This window comes from Crocodylus siamensis, chromosome 6, assembly GCF_052110815.1.
Source record: "Crocodylus siamensis isolate JL-2025a chromosome 6, ASM5211081v1, whole genome shotgun sequence".
NCBI classification, from domain to species: Eukaryota; Metazoa; Chordata; order Crocodylia; family Crocodylidae; genus Crocodylus; species Crocodylus siamensis.
The window spans coordinates 15,607,007-15,623,885 of NC_143400.1; the positions used below are offsets into that span (position 1 = coordinate 15,607,007).

At 52.5% G+C, this 16,879-nt stretch overlaps 1 protein-coding gene across 4 annotated transcripts in view; it reads right to left on the reverse strand.

Annotated features, from left to right (window-relative positions):
• SNX27 (sorting nexin 27) overlaps positions 1 to 12,177 on the reverse strand; it is a 54,064-nt gene extending 41,887 nt beyond the window's left edge. For 2 of the 4 annotated variants that reach the window (XM_090051195.1, XM_090051196.1), the window contains exon 1: positions 11,865 to 12,177. In XM_090051195.1, the coding sequence (XP_089907321.1) occupies positions 11,865 to 12,142 (278 nt within the window). In that variant the 5' untranslated portion in view covers positions 12,143 to 12,177. The remainder of the gene's footprint in view (positions 1 to 11,864) is intronic. The other 2 variants (XM_090051197.1, XM_090051198.1) reach the window with 2 other exon arrangements.
• Positions 12,178 to 16,879: the final 4,702 nt, after the last annotated feature.

The window sequence follows — 16,879 nt, forward strand, 5'->3', positions numbered from 1 at the left end:
TTGAGGCTTTGAACCAAATCGGAGGCTGGTGCTAACAAGCATGCTTAGAGCTGGCGCCTCACTGAAATCTGGCTCAAACCTTGTCCCTTGTGGGTTCAAAAGTCACTCTCTTATCCAGGCCATAATACTAGCTGGTAAAGCTCTGCTCAGAGCTCCACAAAGATGTGTCACCTTGAAGGAGGAAAGCTGAGTACTCACACACCACCTTTGGGTCCTTCCCCAGTAGGAGGGATGAGCAAAACCTCAGCAGAATTTTGTGTGCTGCAAAAAGATTTGTATCCTGCACATGCCAATGGTTGGGAAACTAGCCTGGATCTGGGTCTCGGGTCCGATTTCCTCCTCTGCCCAAGGCTGCGCAGGGATTGAGGGCAAGCTGCCCCATCTCAGCAGGTGTGGAGTGGAGAGAAAAGCACCTCCCTGTCTCCTGGGGATGGCTGGGGGGACAACTATACGATGCATGCAGTGGCACTCGTATTCTAGTAACAGAGGCTGGAAGTACGCAAGACAGCTCACCCTTCAAGCCTTTGGCACAGTCATTTCCTGCCACAGGGCTGCAGCACATCGGCTACCTTTAAAGTTGCATTTTCAAAGAGCTGGTGGAGCTACAATTACCAGCTTAACGAAGCTGCCAGTCACTGAAATTTAGTGCCGCATTCTGAAGCTGCTTTCACATTCGTTCCGTTTGACTGGCGCTCACGTGCTCCGAGTTTATAGTCCATGGGAAAGCATTTCCATTCATCCAGAATTAACCTGGGGTTGAGGCAGCCCAAAGCATTTGCTTCAGGGGAGAATAACAGCACCCAAGTGAATTTAGCACTGTTTGGCAGCAGCCAGCCTGGAGACCAGAGCCCTCTGCTTTGCTGTATTAGATATAGCACCGTGCAGCACGGGACCTGCCATTTCTCACCTGAGCACTTCAGTCCTGACCTGAAGAGAGGGTTAGACACCACAGCCCAACAGCCCCAGCATCTGCTGATTTGTGAGCAGCAATGCCGACCAAGGAACACATCGGGAACATGAGACTCACTCTCCTCTCGGCATGAAGAAACATTTCCACTGCAAGCAGAGTCCTGCGGTCACCAGCAACATGCTGCCTGTAAGCCACAGGCTGGGGATCTCTGTGCCAGCCCGTTCGATCCTGGGCTTCCTGCCGAGACTGCTAACAACTGTCAGTCACGGGGGCTGCAGTGACGGGGATACTTGCTCATCAGGAACCACAATGAAACCCGCCAGATCCATTCCACCAGGGTAGCAAAGACAGGGGGCATTTAGTTTGTTCCTAACCTGACGTGATCCAGTGCCTGGAAGAGCTTTCATATGCCACTGTCATGCTCTCCTTTCTGCCAGGGGATTGAGAGGGTTTTTCCACCCACGCCTGCATCGTGTTCACAAAGTTCCTCTTGTCCTTCCAGCAGCGCCACCCTGTCCCAGAGGAGAACTCTTCATCCGAGACGATGAAGAGCACAAAATCAAGTCACCTTTGATTTCTGGCTCTCCATGCCCACTCCAAGGTTGATCTGGTAATGGTTGCAGCCAGGCAAAGTTTGCTGCACATATTCCAATCCCATTTGCAACTCTGCAGTGCATCCCAGACCTGAGAATTAAGCCCTGCAATCCCTCCTATAGCAACTCATTCCATTCTCCAAAAAAAAAACCAACCCATGACTCCAGATCTCCCCCGTCATGAAGAACATCCACCTGCAGGGGCCAAGATGAGACTCCAACACTACAATGGTGCTAGCCCCCAGCGATAAGAGAACAGGCAGTGCCACGGTATCAGGGGCCAAAGGACTAGCACCTTTGCAATAAAAGCCACCATAGCAACTCATCCACTATGAAATAAGCAGAAAGGGAATAAAAGAGGAAGCAACAGACAAATCCAAAGCCTCCAGCACACACAGGTGATGGTCAACAAGTACAACATTTGCTCACAATGGAATTGGTTGGTTCTGAAAAGCCTGAACGTGCCGTTTCTAAAGATAACTGGACATGAAGTCTTCAGGGATTTTCTGCCCTCAGTTAGATCATGTTCACAAAGTTTCTCTTGTCCTTCCAGGAGCCCTGCCCTGTCCCAGAGGAGAACTCCTCATCCGGGAGCTGCCCCAGACTGGCCCCTATCCAGGCTGAGCTGGGTCACTGCAAAACCCAGGGCTGGACCAAGCCTTGCAGAGAAACCCTCAAACCAGAAGGGCTGTGAGACTTGCTACCAAGAGAGTGGAGCCAGGGTTATGAAGGTCCACCCACACGCTCCCGTTCAGGGAGAGACATTGCAGTCCTGCTCCAACCAGGGGCTAGACAGCGCAGGCCTGAGGCTGGGGAAGCCAGGGCTCCATTTCCAACCTCTGCCATCATTTCAGGCTGTGGTCCTGAGCAGCTCCCTGCCCCCGGTGTCCAGTTTCCAGAGTGTAAGATGAAGACACAGGCCTGCCTCCCAGGACCGTTCATGTTTGCACAGATCTTTGAAGACACCAGTAACAATTACAGGAGTGCGAAGCATGTGCTAAGGACTAGGACTCCTGTATCACCTTCAAGCCGCCCAAGAACCATATGGCAGTGAGTTGCTGAATCCAGCTGGGGAGAGTCTTAATCAGCCCGTGCTCATGTAGGCCTCCTAGCAGCAGTGAAAACGTCTTCCCTGCTGGCTTATGGACAAGGTCAGTCAAATTTAGCATCCATAGTGGCTCCAACCACCAAACAGCTTGGAAACAAAGGCTGCAACATGTCATTGTGCAGACATGCTGGAACTGCCAGTCATAACACTGAGAGATGGCTGTGGTGTCCCTGGCACCCGGGGATTTACACAGCTACGGGTTCAAGGCAAGCACCAGGAATTAGCTTCTGAAGAATTAGGTCAGAGGAACTGAGCAGAGGTTCCTGGTCTGCAGGGTTCCCTGATGGAGGACACCGAGGTGGATGAAATGCCCTGGTGATTTTTACAGCTTCCCCTCGCAGGTGCTGGAGGGCACTGCCCCAGGTTGGCTGGCCCTGCTGGAAGCAGCCTGCAAAGGATAGTTCAAATGGCTTTGCACGGAGCCATGCTTGAACCCACAGAAAAGCACTGTCCAGCATCCTGGTCACAAGTGCAGGAGCCATTTCTGTCAGCAGCTTCCCTGTCAAGCTCTTAGAAGCTTTCTGATGAAGCAAAATATCACCGCTTGAAAGGGGTTATTTTCCAAGATTCAGGGTGCTCTTAGTTTTTACCTCTGCTGTCCCCTCCAAAAGCCCTGAGGATTTCAGGCCAAGCCATCTCTTGGAGAGTGCCCGATATCAAGGAACAAGTAACTTTACAGGGGGAGAAACTGAAGAAAAAAAAAAACTTTGACTTCCCTCATGGAGCAAAACAGGCCAGTGAAGGGAGTGTAGCATGGAGAGCTGCTTTCTCACCCTCCCACCTCATCCCACAAGAGTGTCCACCCTGCTCATCCCAGAAGAAACTCGAGCCCCCTCTAAAGCTACGTCTAGGTGAGGATTACTTCGCTAGCACAGGGTTAGTGGTGTGACATAATGGAGACTTCTAGCACAGATACAACTACCCTGGTAAAGCTGTGCTTTGCATCAGTAAAGCCAAACTCACCCCAATGAAACACATGACACCCATGTCTATACCCAGGGTGTCCTCTACTACAGCAGCACTGGCTGGGATCACACCCTGGCTGACAGCTACACTGGCAAGTCTGTTTGATTCGCATCCCGATTTCATGTAGTCCGTCCCTGCCAGGCCGCATCTCCTGATGCGTTGCTTCATTCAGCTGTGGACGCTTGGCTGGTAACAGCCTCAACTCTGGTGGTGCCCAACAGGGAGGATTCCCCCGAACAAGTCCCTTACAATTCACAAACCAGTCACTCGCCTCTCTTGCTTCGCACACAACACACCAACCCAGGCTCCAGTTCCTCCCTGCGAGCAGACTGCAGCGAAATAGTGTCGGGAGCCCAGTCACACTGCATTCTTTCACCCCAATGACGGAAACAGGTTGCTACCTGCCTGAGAAAGCCACGTCTTGCCGCCCAGCAACAGAAGCAGCAGCCATCCTCAGATGAGGCCTCTGGAAACGAAGACCAATCCCTCAACAACACAATCACGGGGCAGGGAGGCCCACACCAGCTCTGCATCACACTCTGCAGCAAAAACTCAATCATCCATGCCACCCCACACCTGGCTCCTGAATTTTCTCCTACAAAGGCTGCTCCGAAGCCCAGGAAGGGCTGAGCACACTGTCACTGCCACTCTCCCTGCACAAAGCTGTGGACTGTACCAGCTCCCACACGTTTGGTGCACATCATCTGTAGCGTGGTGTCACAAGCAGTTTCACACCACCTAGAGATACTGAGCCTGGAGCCCCACGCGTGTCAGGTGCTGTATCACTGCACTGACAAACCCAGCCTTTCAGAGATCAAGAAAGTGCAAGTTCCTCATCTGTGAGATACAAATGCAACCAAGAGATGAAGCAATTTACCGGAGATGGGAAAATCTGTGACAGAACCAGAAGTTGAACCCGGGTCCCCGAGTCTCAGTTCAGCTAACCGCAGCACTGCCCATGCTTCCCATCCAAGTCATGTTAAAAAAACATAAGTGGACCTTCTTCCTTGCCTCCTTCCCTTACTATGCTAAGGAAAGCAAGGACACCCCTTCCAGCAGTTCAGCTGTTCTTCCTTTGTAACTCTCCTATCAGGCAACTGCCTACATTCAACGCTGGTAGATAGTAGGTTAGTTGTCCAAGAGAGTCCCAGGAAGCCTTATGGCTCAGGGCAAGTAGCATCAAACAGGATACACAGGGCATCATTTTGTGAGGCCAAATCCATACTTCTCTACCTCTAGTTTGCACTTGAAAAAGAAAATCATGTATATATAGCCTATTCTTGATTTTTAGCAGTAACAAAAAAAAAAGTCCCAGTTGTAAGTCTTCTAACTGGATAAACTTGCAGCAGGCAGAGATAACTATAAACGAGCTCAACACCACTGACTTCACCCACTGCCGATTTCTCTTCTGTACCAAGATAATGGGGCCTGGGTAATTTTGCAATGGATTTTATGCAAGCCTCTTGTGCCATATTAAGGAAGTCCCAGCAGCTACATGCGTGTGTACTGGAGCTCAGCTCAACCATGCAGCACAGTTGCTATTCTGTCTCAACTTTGAGCAAAAAGACTCTGATTAACCCTAAAGAGATCTGCCCTGAAGCACACATGCAAGCAAAGAAAACGACACGCTTGCATTAATGTTTCAAAAGGCTGAAAACAGTAAACGTTGCTAAAAAATGAGCACTGAATTGCAAAAGGATGCAAAGAGTCTTACGTAAAGGGGAAAAGTATTTTTGGATACTTCAGCAAAGCTTGATATCCGGTCTATCCCGGAAAAAATCAAGAGCAGTTAATTACTTCAGTTTATCCAAGCAAACATAATTGCCCTACAGAGCGCAGGGTAACTTTTAGGCCCTGCCTGAGAGGCAGAGTGTGAAAATGAGAACTGAGTTCTTGGTAAAACTTCTCTTCCCCCTGCTGAAGGGACGGGTTTGTCCTGGAAGGCAAGGCACTGTGTCTCTCATCAGGGCTTTAAGCTCAATTACAAGTCTCAAAGTTTGAATGGAGATGACTGCTTACGAGGCAAGAAAATAAAAAAGCATCAGACCTTGTAAAGATACTTCTGTGACAAAAGCCATAAAAATACCAACTGCCGTGCAGACATCACACCAGCATCTCACTTGCCACTTCAGCCTGAGACATCCCAGTAACCCCAAGTACTGGAACAGCACTGGGGTCATGGGAAGTCTCAATGAGCTGCTGGCCTGTTGTTCAGGCTTTGCCTTCAATCCCACAACGTGGGTTAACTTTTCTGCAAAGCATTTTCCCCATGTGGTGTTGGAAACCCAAATGCAACACCATCAGCCTTGAATGTCAGAACCAAAGAGCAACCGTCTAGACACAAAGGGAAACTGCCCGTCCTACTTTCATTATTTCAAGCTGAAGGAAATGCTGGAGGTAGATGGAATAAAAACCAAAGTCGTTCTTCACTTCTTCAGCTGCTACTACAGAGATGGATTTTACTGGAAATATACTGCAGAAATGTTACACTAGAGTACAAAAAAAAAAAAAAAAAAAAAAAAAGCTTACACATTTATCTAACTGGCACACTGATGGAAAGCCAGTAACACAACGGTTCTTGGGCTGCCCATTGCTGTTATCACCCTCCCACCACGGAAATGGGTTGATTCAATTTAACTACTTTGGTGCCAACCCCTCATGCCATTGTGAAAGCAGATCTACCAGCTGCAATGCATTCAACTGGCTGAGAATGGGCCAGAAACAGCACTGGGAGGCATGGGTTCAACTCCTTGTGTGTCAGCATCCCCATCTGCACACGGGGATAACGGCACTGCCTGCCTTTGCCAAGCGTTTTGAGGTGGGTGGATAAAAGCCTGCGCTATTCTTGCCTAGACAGGGGCAAGGCATGGAAGAGTGAAAGAGGACCCTTAAACACTACTTACAAACTCTCTCGGCAACATAAAAATAAGAATCAGTTGGGGGGGGGGGTCAGGGGAAAAAAGAGGAGAAGAAAAGCAACAGTTGACTACTGTTGAGGTGGATTTTAGTTTTGGCATCTTGACAGGCAAACAGAAGTAAAACAGTTGGACTTAATGCTCTCTGCGATGAGATGCACACATGAGGAACCTTTCTGCAGATACTGGATTAGCAGAACGATAGAATATGGCGCGAGTCTCCCAATAACACACCAAAACTCCCCATTTCTATCAATGCATGGTGCTGGAAAGGAGTAGTACATGCCAGCACCAAGTGCTCATATTTCTCATCAGCTAGAGCTGCAGAAAGACCAGGAAAAGTTTCCCAAACTTCGATCTGCAAAATCGTGAGTAGACAAACAAGATGTTTTCAGGGAAAGTTAATGCAACTGCCTGATGAGCTGTAACAGCAATGGCCCCTGAGCTATCATCAGGCACCAAACCTCAGTCTAGCAGGGTTAAGAAAGTCGCAGTTCGAGACTTCGGCCTAGCTCAGCCCACCGCCTGCTTCAGAAGGTGATTTTCTGGCAGGCTGCCCTCTCGGCAGGCAGCACCATGCTGTGAATACGCAGCACACACAGCTGCCTCCTTGTTTTTACAGACAGTTTCTGTACTTTTCCAAAGCAGAATCAGCTTTCTGGGTCCTGACTGTACACTCCACAGTCTCCTTTTGGGCAAGGAGATAAGAGTTTGATCTCCTTCGAAAGCAGAGGAGCTAGGTGGAGCGAAGGGTGCACTTGCACCATTTACAGGTCTAGACAAACCCAGGGGAGCTGGGGGGGGGACAGGAGGGGTGGAATCAACTTCAGTTCTCAACACACAAGAGTCAGAAAGTCAATTAGCAAAATACCCGAATTATTCTCTTTTCCTAGGAACTCAGTATGCTGATTGGGACTACAGTATCAGAGTGCCTCAAATATCAGCAAATTAATCCACACAGAGCTTCAGCAGAACATAAACACCATATTACAGACTGGGAATTTAAGATAAATAACTCTTAACCTGCCTGTGTGAGGACATAAGCCAATCCTCAAGAACCTGGAGCAAGTTTACGCTACACACATTATCCCATAACAGTTCTTCAGGGCGGCAGCCACTGGCTACCATTGGGGAGGATGGGAGCAGGTACGGACTGGCAGTCTGTAGCTGTGCTGAGCACCACAACCGGCTCTGATCCGTGCCTCCCCACAGAGCCATCCTTCTGCACCATCATATTCATAGCTTAATCCCTCCTGCATCTATTAGATCATTCTGTGGGTGCTTGTCTGGCAGCGGCTCGCACACCTGGGAGGGATTTGGGCTGGATTAGTTACAACTGTCATTCAAGATGACAATCAAGGAACTAAATGAGCTTTTGCCATCCGCCTTTGGTGCCCTCAATACCCACAAACGCCACATGCTAAGATTAGAGAGGCACGCTGGAACGTCAGCCTCTGACACCGAGCTAAGGTGCTAGATGCAAGGGCAGGCTGCAAACAGAGCGCTGCAGCTGGAGCACACTGTAGGAAGAGTTTTGTATTTCATTTTGCTTCCTGTGCTTGTTCAGAAACCAGACCCAAGAACCATGCTGCTCACCTAAAGATTGCCAGATGAGCAATCCTGGCAAACAAACATTCAGTGGCACAACTCGAGAGAAATGCTATGCAAAATACTTGCACATCCGTAGTCTCCCTGGTGAACCAGAACAAATCACAGCACCGAGACGGTTCCTGCCACCAAAAATCTCATGTATGGGCAGTCACTGTAATACTGAAGTTATACATCTTCACTGGACTCTGAGCACATAATACCACCGCAACTAGACTACCCTCTTTGCTCAGTCTCCTGCTGCTAAATGATGCCCGCTAAGTTTTAAAGCCATTTTCCACATTGGACAAGCTCAAATAAACTTTTGCAATGGCCTGTCCAGGAGCAGATGGCAAGGAAGTGGAAAAGGTGAGAAAAGAACTCAAGGGACCTGTCACAAGGCCTCTGGCTCTGATAACTGTCACATGCTTTGCGCTGGCTCAGTCGCTCCGTCCACATCAGGCAGCCAGCTCAGTGCTTCTGAAGGTGGGAAACACCATCTAAGTCCCAGCAAACTCACGCACGTGCATTCGGGCACTTCATCAAACAGCTGAATTTTCAGAGCTGCTGAGCACCCGGCTGTCTGCACCAGACAGCTATAGATCTGGGTGCCAAAAGTTAGCCTGGAAACAGTCTGCCTTCTCCACTGCAATCTCCACAGCGTCAGCCTGTCCCGTGAGCAAGTTAACCATACTCCTCGAGATCAGAATAAGCAGTTAAAAGTCAAGATACTTAAAACTATTAGATCCAGCATGCCCCACAAACAGCTGCCGCGCTGGACAGGACCTCGCACAGCTTTGCTTGTGCCTCTTCGGGAACCCCACCCATTGAGCCCCTGGTGCTGCAGGAAGAGGAAGGGAAATTGATGCTATTTCTGGAGTCAGTTTTATTGTTTCCTACTCCAACTCGCAGTGATACTAAAATTACTTTCAGGGCTTGGATTTTAATAGACACCGCGAGAATGAGCATTTGCTCTCTGCTCCCGGCCGAGTGTGAAGAGACGGGGGGCCTTCGATGCATGCTGACAAAACACAATCAGGAACAAACCTTTTGGGGCGGGTGGGTTGATTGATGAACTCAAAGCACAGGCAATATTTACTTTCTCATGCTGAGGCCCTGCATTTCCCATTTCCAAGTGCTACAGAGAGGCAAGGAAATTAAAAGCAGAACAACTCACCCCCAAACCACATGCAGCCCAACACTGGCTGACCCAGGAGAAGGCATCCAAGTTCCAGTCCTCTTAGATGCCCACCAGTCTATGCCACCTCCAACAGCTGGGAGGAAAACCCAAGCATCCCCACTCCATCCCCTGCTCTAGCCACAGTCCTGGCTCCACTGAGGATCTGTCCCCACATGATCAGCTCACGGTCAGAGGTCAAACCCAACCTGGATTGGAGCCAAGAGCCAAACCCCAATTCTCACCCACATCCATGAAACAGATTTCAATAATCTTGCACACTCAATCCCTTTTAGTGCTTTTCGCAGGGAGCCCAAGGAGGAATATTTTAGACTCCAAGTCCAGGAACACATATAAATATTTCTTTCAGTTGATACGTGCTGTTCTCAAACATCCTCTGGCTGCAGAACTCACCCACCGAGCATATTCTCGGCATAGGAAAGCCAGAGCACAAAGTATCTACATAATGAAAGCCCTGTATAGGCACAAGACTCTCAGCCCAGGCTGCAACCACCCTGGTCACCAAACATTTCCCATCAACTAGAACCAGCCGGACCATGTTGTCCTACACTTGGGAACATGCAGAAGTGGGGAACAAAGCACTTCCACTGCCAGGAAGTTTCCAAAATGAAGGAGCAATTCAAGTTAACAGATTTTGCAGACATACTGGTCTGTATTTATTTTAAATTTCTCTCCAAGTTGCACCCTAGTTGGGGTGTATCGTGGCAGACCCAAACCCAGGAACTGTGGCATGTCAGAGTGAACGTTCAACAATCTCAACAGATCAAGGAAGTTAGACTGGGACTTGGGCCATTCAGGGGACATGGGCAGGTATTTTAATCCCATTCAGGAGACTCACAGGGAGGGAGTATCCTGCACTGTCCTCAAAGAGGGATTTTCCTCTCCTGAGGGAGCCCGTCTGTGCCCAGCTCTCTCCCATCCCCTTTATGCACCTTGATCACTCTGTGGGGGGGGATTTTCCAGGGGGCTGCCAGTGGGAAAGGGGTGTTCTCATTTACCACTTCCCTAGCTGCTCCCCCCAGCAGACGCACAAACTTTCCTAGATGACTGTTCCCACACATCACATTCCCTCCCCAGGAGGGTCTCCCCCTGCTCCCCATGCCCAAAGCCCACTTCACACCTCCATCCTGCAGCCTGGTCCCCCCCACCCTGTGCTCACACGTCTCCCCACAGGGCAGCTCCTGCTGTACAACCGCTCTCTCCCAACCAAATGTCCCCCCAAACACCCATTCAAGATAGCACTGTGCCCGGCTCCCCCAGAGGAAGTCTCAGAGAGGGGCCCTCCATGCTCACAGCCCCAGGATGCCCCCTCAGGGGAGTGGATCTCAGTGCTCAGCCCTCTTGGGGCCAGTGCTTGCAGGCTCTCCTGCCCACCAGCTCTCCCCGGGATCTCTGTGAAAGAGGTCCCCACCTCCTCAGTTCTCCCTATGGGGCAGGGGATGCTCTGAGGACTGTCCTCTGGCTGTGGCACCCCCTCCTTCCAGGCCATAAGGGAAATTGATCCCTGCCCTTCAAGGGGGCATCTGGATAGGGGATGGGTCTGAGGGGGTCATTCTTATTCTCTGGGGTCCCTAAAGGCAGCCCCAGCCCTCAACTCCCACCTACTACAGGGAGGGGATCTCTCTGAAGCAGGGTGGGATTTGCTTGCCCTGGCCCCCCCCAGTACAGAGGCGCTGAGGAAATCCCTGCCTCTACCCACCCCCCCACCCACATGCAGGGGCATCCCTAAGGGCACCCCTGCAGCCTCAGCTCCCACCTCCCCGGGGCTGGGGGTGCAGACGTCCATCCCCTAACTTCCCCCAGCCTGGGGGGCCTGAGGGGACCCCACTTCCTCCCAGCTGATGGGGTGGGCTACCCCAACCCAAGGGGGAGGGAAGGCGCATGAAACCCACCCCCCTCTGCTCCAAACCCCCTGGGCTCGAGGAGGGTCTCTCTGGGGAGGGACTGGGGGGCTATTGCCCTGAGGGGCAGGTCTGAGGGTCCCCCCACCTGCCATCATGGGGGGTGTCCCTCCCCCCCTTCAGGGTGACTGAGGGAGCACAGAACCCCACCCCCTCCACTCCTAAATCCCCTTGGCTGAGGGGGGGGTCGTCTCCCTCCTACTCCCTGCCCTGACTCAGGTGCATGCCTGAGACCCCCTACCCTCTGTCAAGGAGTTCCCCACCCTTCCAGCTCCTAAACCCCCGGGTTGAGGGGAGGCTCTTTGCAGGGGGGGCATGCCGGAGGAGTCTCCTACCCACTATCAAGGGGTGTCCCATTCCCCAAGCTCCTAAACCCCTTGGGCCAGGGGGTCTCTTTGCAGTGGGGGGCATCCCTGAGCAGGTCCCCAACCCCTGTCAAAGGGTGTCCCACCCCACCCCCAGCTCCTAAACCCCTTGAGCTGGGGGGGGTCCTCTTTGCAGTGGGGGGCATGCCTGAGGGGCTCCCCTGTCAAGGGGTGCCCTGCCCCCCTCCACCCCTAAGCCCCTTGGGCTGAGGGGGGTCTCCCTGAAGTGGGGGGGCATGCCTGAGGGGGTGTCACGGGTGCCCCGCCCCCCCAGCTCCTAACCCCGTGGGCGGGCTGTTCCCCCGGGCGCCCCGTACTCACACCTCCAGGATGCGGTCCCCCTTGCGCACGCCGGCGCGGTCGGCCGCCCCCCCGCCCAGCACGGCGCTAACATGCTGCAGCGGCGCGTACAGCTCGCCGTTGATGCTCCGCAGCTGCCCGCCCTCGCTCACTTGGCCGCGCACGTTGAAGCCATAGCCGGACTCGGACTTGACGATGCGGACCACGCGCGGGCCCCCCGCGCCGCCGCCGCCGCCCCCCCCGTTGCGCTGCGGCCCCGGTGCCGCGCGCTGCAGCCCGTCGCCCTCCTCATCCGCCATCTTGGCGAGCCGCTCGCACGGCCGGACCAGCCGGCTGTTCCCCCCCTCCGCCCCGGTACGGCCCTCGCCGGCCGCCGTAGCGAGCACGCTAAGCAGCGCGGGACATGGAGTCCGCCAGGCGTCACGGGCCCGGCGCGCGGCCTCACGGGAAGTGCGAGTCGCTTCTCGGCCCCGACGCCTCATGGGAAGTGTAATTTCTTCGCCCGCTGCGGAGTCCATAGCACCATGAGGGTGCCCCGCGGGGGCTGCTGGGAGGTGTCGCTGTCACCGCCATGGCAACGATGAGGTCACAGCACCGTGAGGCCCTCGTGACATTACCCGGGTCCTGGTTTTCTCATCCCCAGTTTTCAGATTGGAAAAAGTGACCCTAAAGCCACATTTCTCCCTGAAAAAAATGAAACGCCACTATGTGCGCGCTCCGTATACATTTATAGTTCACCCAGGAAGCGCATGCACCAACTGAAGGTGCTTTGTCAGCCTGACCAAGGGGTTTCAAACTCAAAAGCTTGCCGAGAAACATTTTTCCATTTGTTCAGTTGGACTAATAAAAGAGATCAGATTTACCCGAAGAGCCTCATCTGTCTACGTATTAGCAATGTTTCGTTTTAATCATGGAAAAGTGTGGATTTGAGGTTACTTTTCAGTGAAAACTGGGGATTTTTTTTTTTTTTTTATCAGAGAAAACCAGGATCCCCAGACATCCCAGAAGCTATATGGCCTCCTGTTATTATGACAACCCCACCAGGAAGTTGCAGTCCTGTAAGGTCATCCTGGCCTCACAAGGTCACGCCAAGCCCACACGCTGTGGTGTGACATCACGGCCTTTTCTTGTCATCATGCTGCATCATGCCACGTGGACAGTGCCCAAAGATCACCGCCCCCCAGTCACAACCTGAGATGACATCATCCAGCAGGGCAGCAGGTCATTGCTGTGTTACAGCTCCATGGGTGACCTCATAGCCCACTCATAGCTTACGGGTGGTGCCAGCTGGCCCCGTGGCACTTGGTGCTGCACATACGCAGCACGTGGGCACCCCCTGTCCCCAAAAGCTTCCCAGACGCATGAGATGCAAGCCATGCTCCATAGGTCTTCGGAGCAGACTTGTGTGAGGGGGACCATGCAGCACACAAGACAACTTCCCACAGTTCTGCTGCGGCGTGGGAGCCGTTCGCTAGGGCCTACCCTGCTTGTCCAGGCCCTGATCTTATGCATGATCAATGAGGAGCTGGGGATGTCCCCACAACGGAGGTCCGTTCTCCTCCCAGAAGAGCAGGGACCTCCAGGACCACCGGGACCCGACTGCACAGCAGTTAGCTCAGAGAAAATCTGTTCCATCAGGAAAAGGAGCAAGATCTCATTGTTCAACGAGGAGAAAGACACAAGTGAGAGACAGAAACCCGAAGATACAGAAAAGTGGGTGTTGGCAGCTGCTGTATTTACCATCAACACATATGCACTAATAGGGATGAATCCTGCTCATGTTTGCAAATGATGCCAGCTGTGCCCAAGGCAAGGATGGGGAGAGCGCCCGTGGCCACCGCGCCTGGCACACCTACGAGATGGGGTGGATGAAGATGAGGGCGAGGGAGCAGGCAGTGATTCAGCTTGGAAAGGCTCATAAACAAACATAGTTATGAACTAGAGGCCTAAAAGTCCCTGATGTTGCGGGGGGGGGGGGGGGGGGGTCTCTCCTGGCCTCATCTAGCAACCAGCAAAGCCCACAAGTCTGGGAAATACCCATAGCAGAGCCTAAATCCCTGTCCAACCTCCTCTTCAACACCCCAGTGATGGAGAGATCGCATCTTCCCTGTGCCACTGCCTCACATTCTAGCAGTGAAGTTTTTCCTGAGATCCCATCTAAACCTAAGCCTATAGGTCTGTCTGCCTAGTCCCTGAGTCTAGCTTCAGCGTGGAGCAGATGGTGGGAGGTGAGAAGGGCACCATCTCCTCTCTCGGCCTGTCTCTGCACCAGCACTCTGCACAGGCCCTCATGTCAAACCCCTGGAGCCCCAGGTGGCTGCCAGAACCCTCTTCCTCAAAACTTAAGCCTTGCTCCCCTCCTGTCTCTTCTAGCTCCAGCCCATCTCCAACAAAGCCACCACTCCAGATTGCCAGGCAGCTGCAGGGATGGCCCCAGCCCTGCAGCTCTTGTGATCAGGCTCCTGCATCCTGTCATAGCTGCTGGCTCTGTGAGAGCACCAGTTCCTGGGATCAGGCGAGTCCACAAGATGCTCTACTCTTCTCTAGGTGGAAAAATTCTCACTCCCACTCCCGCTGGTGGAGAGAAGCTGGCAGACAGCTTGCAGGCCAGGAGTAAGCTGTGTCCAAGCCCTGCTCCAGATTCATGCTGAATGCTGTCCTGGCATGGCTGGCTACAATGCTGCCCCCTTCCTCCCTCCCATGGTGGGGGCCACAGCAACCTCCCTGCCTCTGCGCACCAGCCCAACAGGCTCTGCTTGAGCTGAGTGATGGCCCTTTTAAATGCTCAGGAACCAGGAAGCAAAGCAACAGGTCGACCTTTCATTTTTATCTCCCTGCTCTCGTGATGTTGAGGGATTGTCTCTTGCCTTCCCCTCTACCACCTAGCTTTATTTAATAGCACCTGAGCCTTATGCACTTGCTTGTTGGCTGCAAGAGAAGCCAGTGATTTAGGCTGTCATGCTTTTTTTATTTTAAAGAAATTGTTCGTGTTCCAAGCCAAATCAAGTCCAAATCCAGGAGTCAGTCCAGAAGCATAAGTGACCCTACAACTGGCAGACATCCACCAGAGGCTTCAGATAGTTCTAGCGTCTTTTGGCAGGCATCCTACATGCAGAGCCAAGCCAGGAGCCTCAGGGTTCAGATGCCCCCAAGTTTTGCCTGCCCTCGGCCATATGGCCACAGAAGCAAGCTAGGGAGAAGCCTCCCATTTCCATAAAGTGGGCTTTAAACCCCAACACCTTGGCTGGTACTAAACCACACCAGAAGAACAGTTATCCCCCGGGCTAAGGAAAAGTGCCTTCATGGCCCCAGATACTTACCTGCCAGGGGAAACGTCATGTAAGGTCTCATGCATAGTCTTGGTTGCTAGTTGTAGTAGGCATTGTGCCAGGGCCCTGGTCCAGACCTCAGGTTGTGTGCTTCACATGCCTACAGTGAGGCAGTCTCAGATAGGAGCAGAGAATTGCCACCCTGGGTCAAATCAAAGGAGCCCCTAACCCAAAAATCTCACCTGTGACTGAGGCAAGGCAGGTGCAAAGTGATTCATTCTCTATCACAGCCTCCTGCAGACAGGGACAGTCAGAGCCCAGGAGAAGGGTTTTGTACCAAAAGCCTTGAGAAGAAACAAAAGGACTGAGAAGGTGGTGGGAGTAAACCCAGGAGATGGGTTTGTAGTCAAGGCCAAGTCCAAGCACTCAATGGGACACTGGGGTGTGAGGAAGGTGTGTGAAGAAGAGGGCAAAACAGTTCATCTTCCTGGTTTAATCCTGCCATCTTCCAGCCTCTGGGAAGCGATCCCCACTCCCTGGTCCCATTGGCAGTTCTACTTCCCTTCACCCTGGTACAGACAGATGGCTGGAGACAAAGGAGGAGAAGGAACAGAGAACACCAGGGTTCAGAGAATGAAGGTTTTGAGTAACCCTCGCCACCTGCAGCCCTTGGCTTGGCATCTTCTCCAGCCCATAGCAGCTCTACACACCATATCCTTGGCAATCGCCTTCCAGCGTTGATAAGAGCAGGCCTCCTGCCATCTCAGGGGAGGGGGCACCCCAGCACGCAGGCAGCTCTATGCCCGGACACACCCAAAGCTCCAGCTCACGCAGGGAGCAACAACAGGTCCCAAGTCCAGTAAGTTCAGCCTGGCTCCCCCGTCTTTCACCCTCCCTGCTAGCCAGCTCAGAGCCTCCTGCAGGCAGGAATGAATTCAGCCTCACACAGGAAAACCCTGGGTCATGAATCATCTGAGGAAGCAAGCTTCAGCTCACAAAACCTTGTGCTTGATCTCTGCTTTGGTTAGTCTGTGAGGTTCACATTGGCCTTGCCTCCTTCTGGGCTGCAGCTAAGGGGGCCAACTCTGTCCATCTTCAATCACCCCCACCTCATAGTGAAAAGTTGGGGCACAGGAAAAATAAACAGCTGGCCAAGCATGCGGATCCGTGCGACGGAGCAAGGGATGCAACCCAGGAGTCTGAGCACTCTGCCGTGCAATAGACACCAGTGAGTTCCCCACCTGAGGCAAAGGAGGGAAGTGGCGGGGGCATCTCTGCAGAAAGGGTCAGAGAAACCAGATTAAGGCTGGAACTTGGACATGTCTGCCTGTCTAGAAGATGCACAGCTTAGCAGAGATGCTTGGGAGGGCGACAGGTTGTGTTTACAGAATACTAAAACCATGAAGAGAAAGTTGATAGGGATGTATCACTGCTTCTAAGAACTAGGTGTAACAGAATAAAGGGTGGGACTCGTTGCCACTAGATGCGATGGAAGTTGAGAGTTCAGCCAGATTCACAAGGGGAGTGGACATGTTCTTGGAGAAGAGAGACATCAGTAGCTACTGAGCACAAGAGTGAGGGGCATGGCCTCATTGTCCTTTGGCTTCATGCAAAACCATACTGAACAGTCAGGCTGCCCAGGCCAAACAGAAGAGGAAGAGGTAGACTAGCGACCCTCACAGGGTGAGACCAGCAAGGACTCCAAACTACTGCAGCAGGGAAAACCCTTGAACAAAATCTCTAGGGAAGTTACCAGGGAGGAAGCCA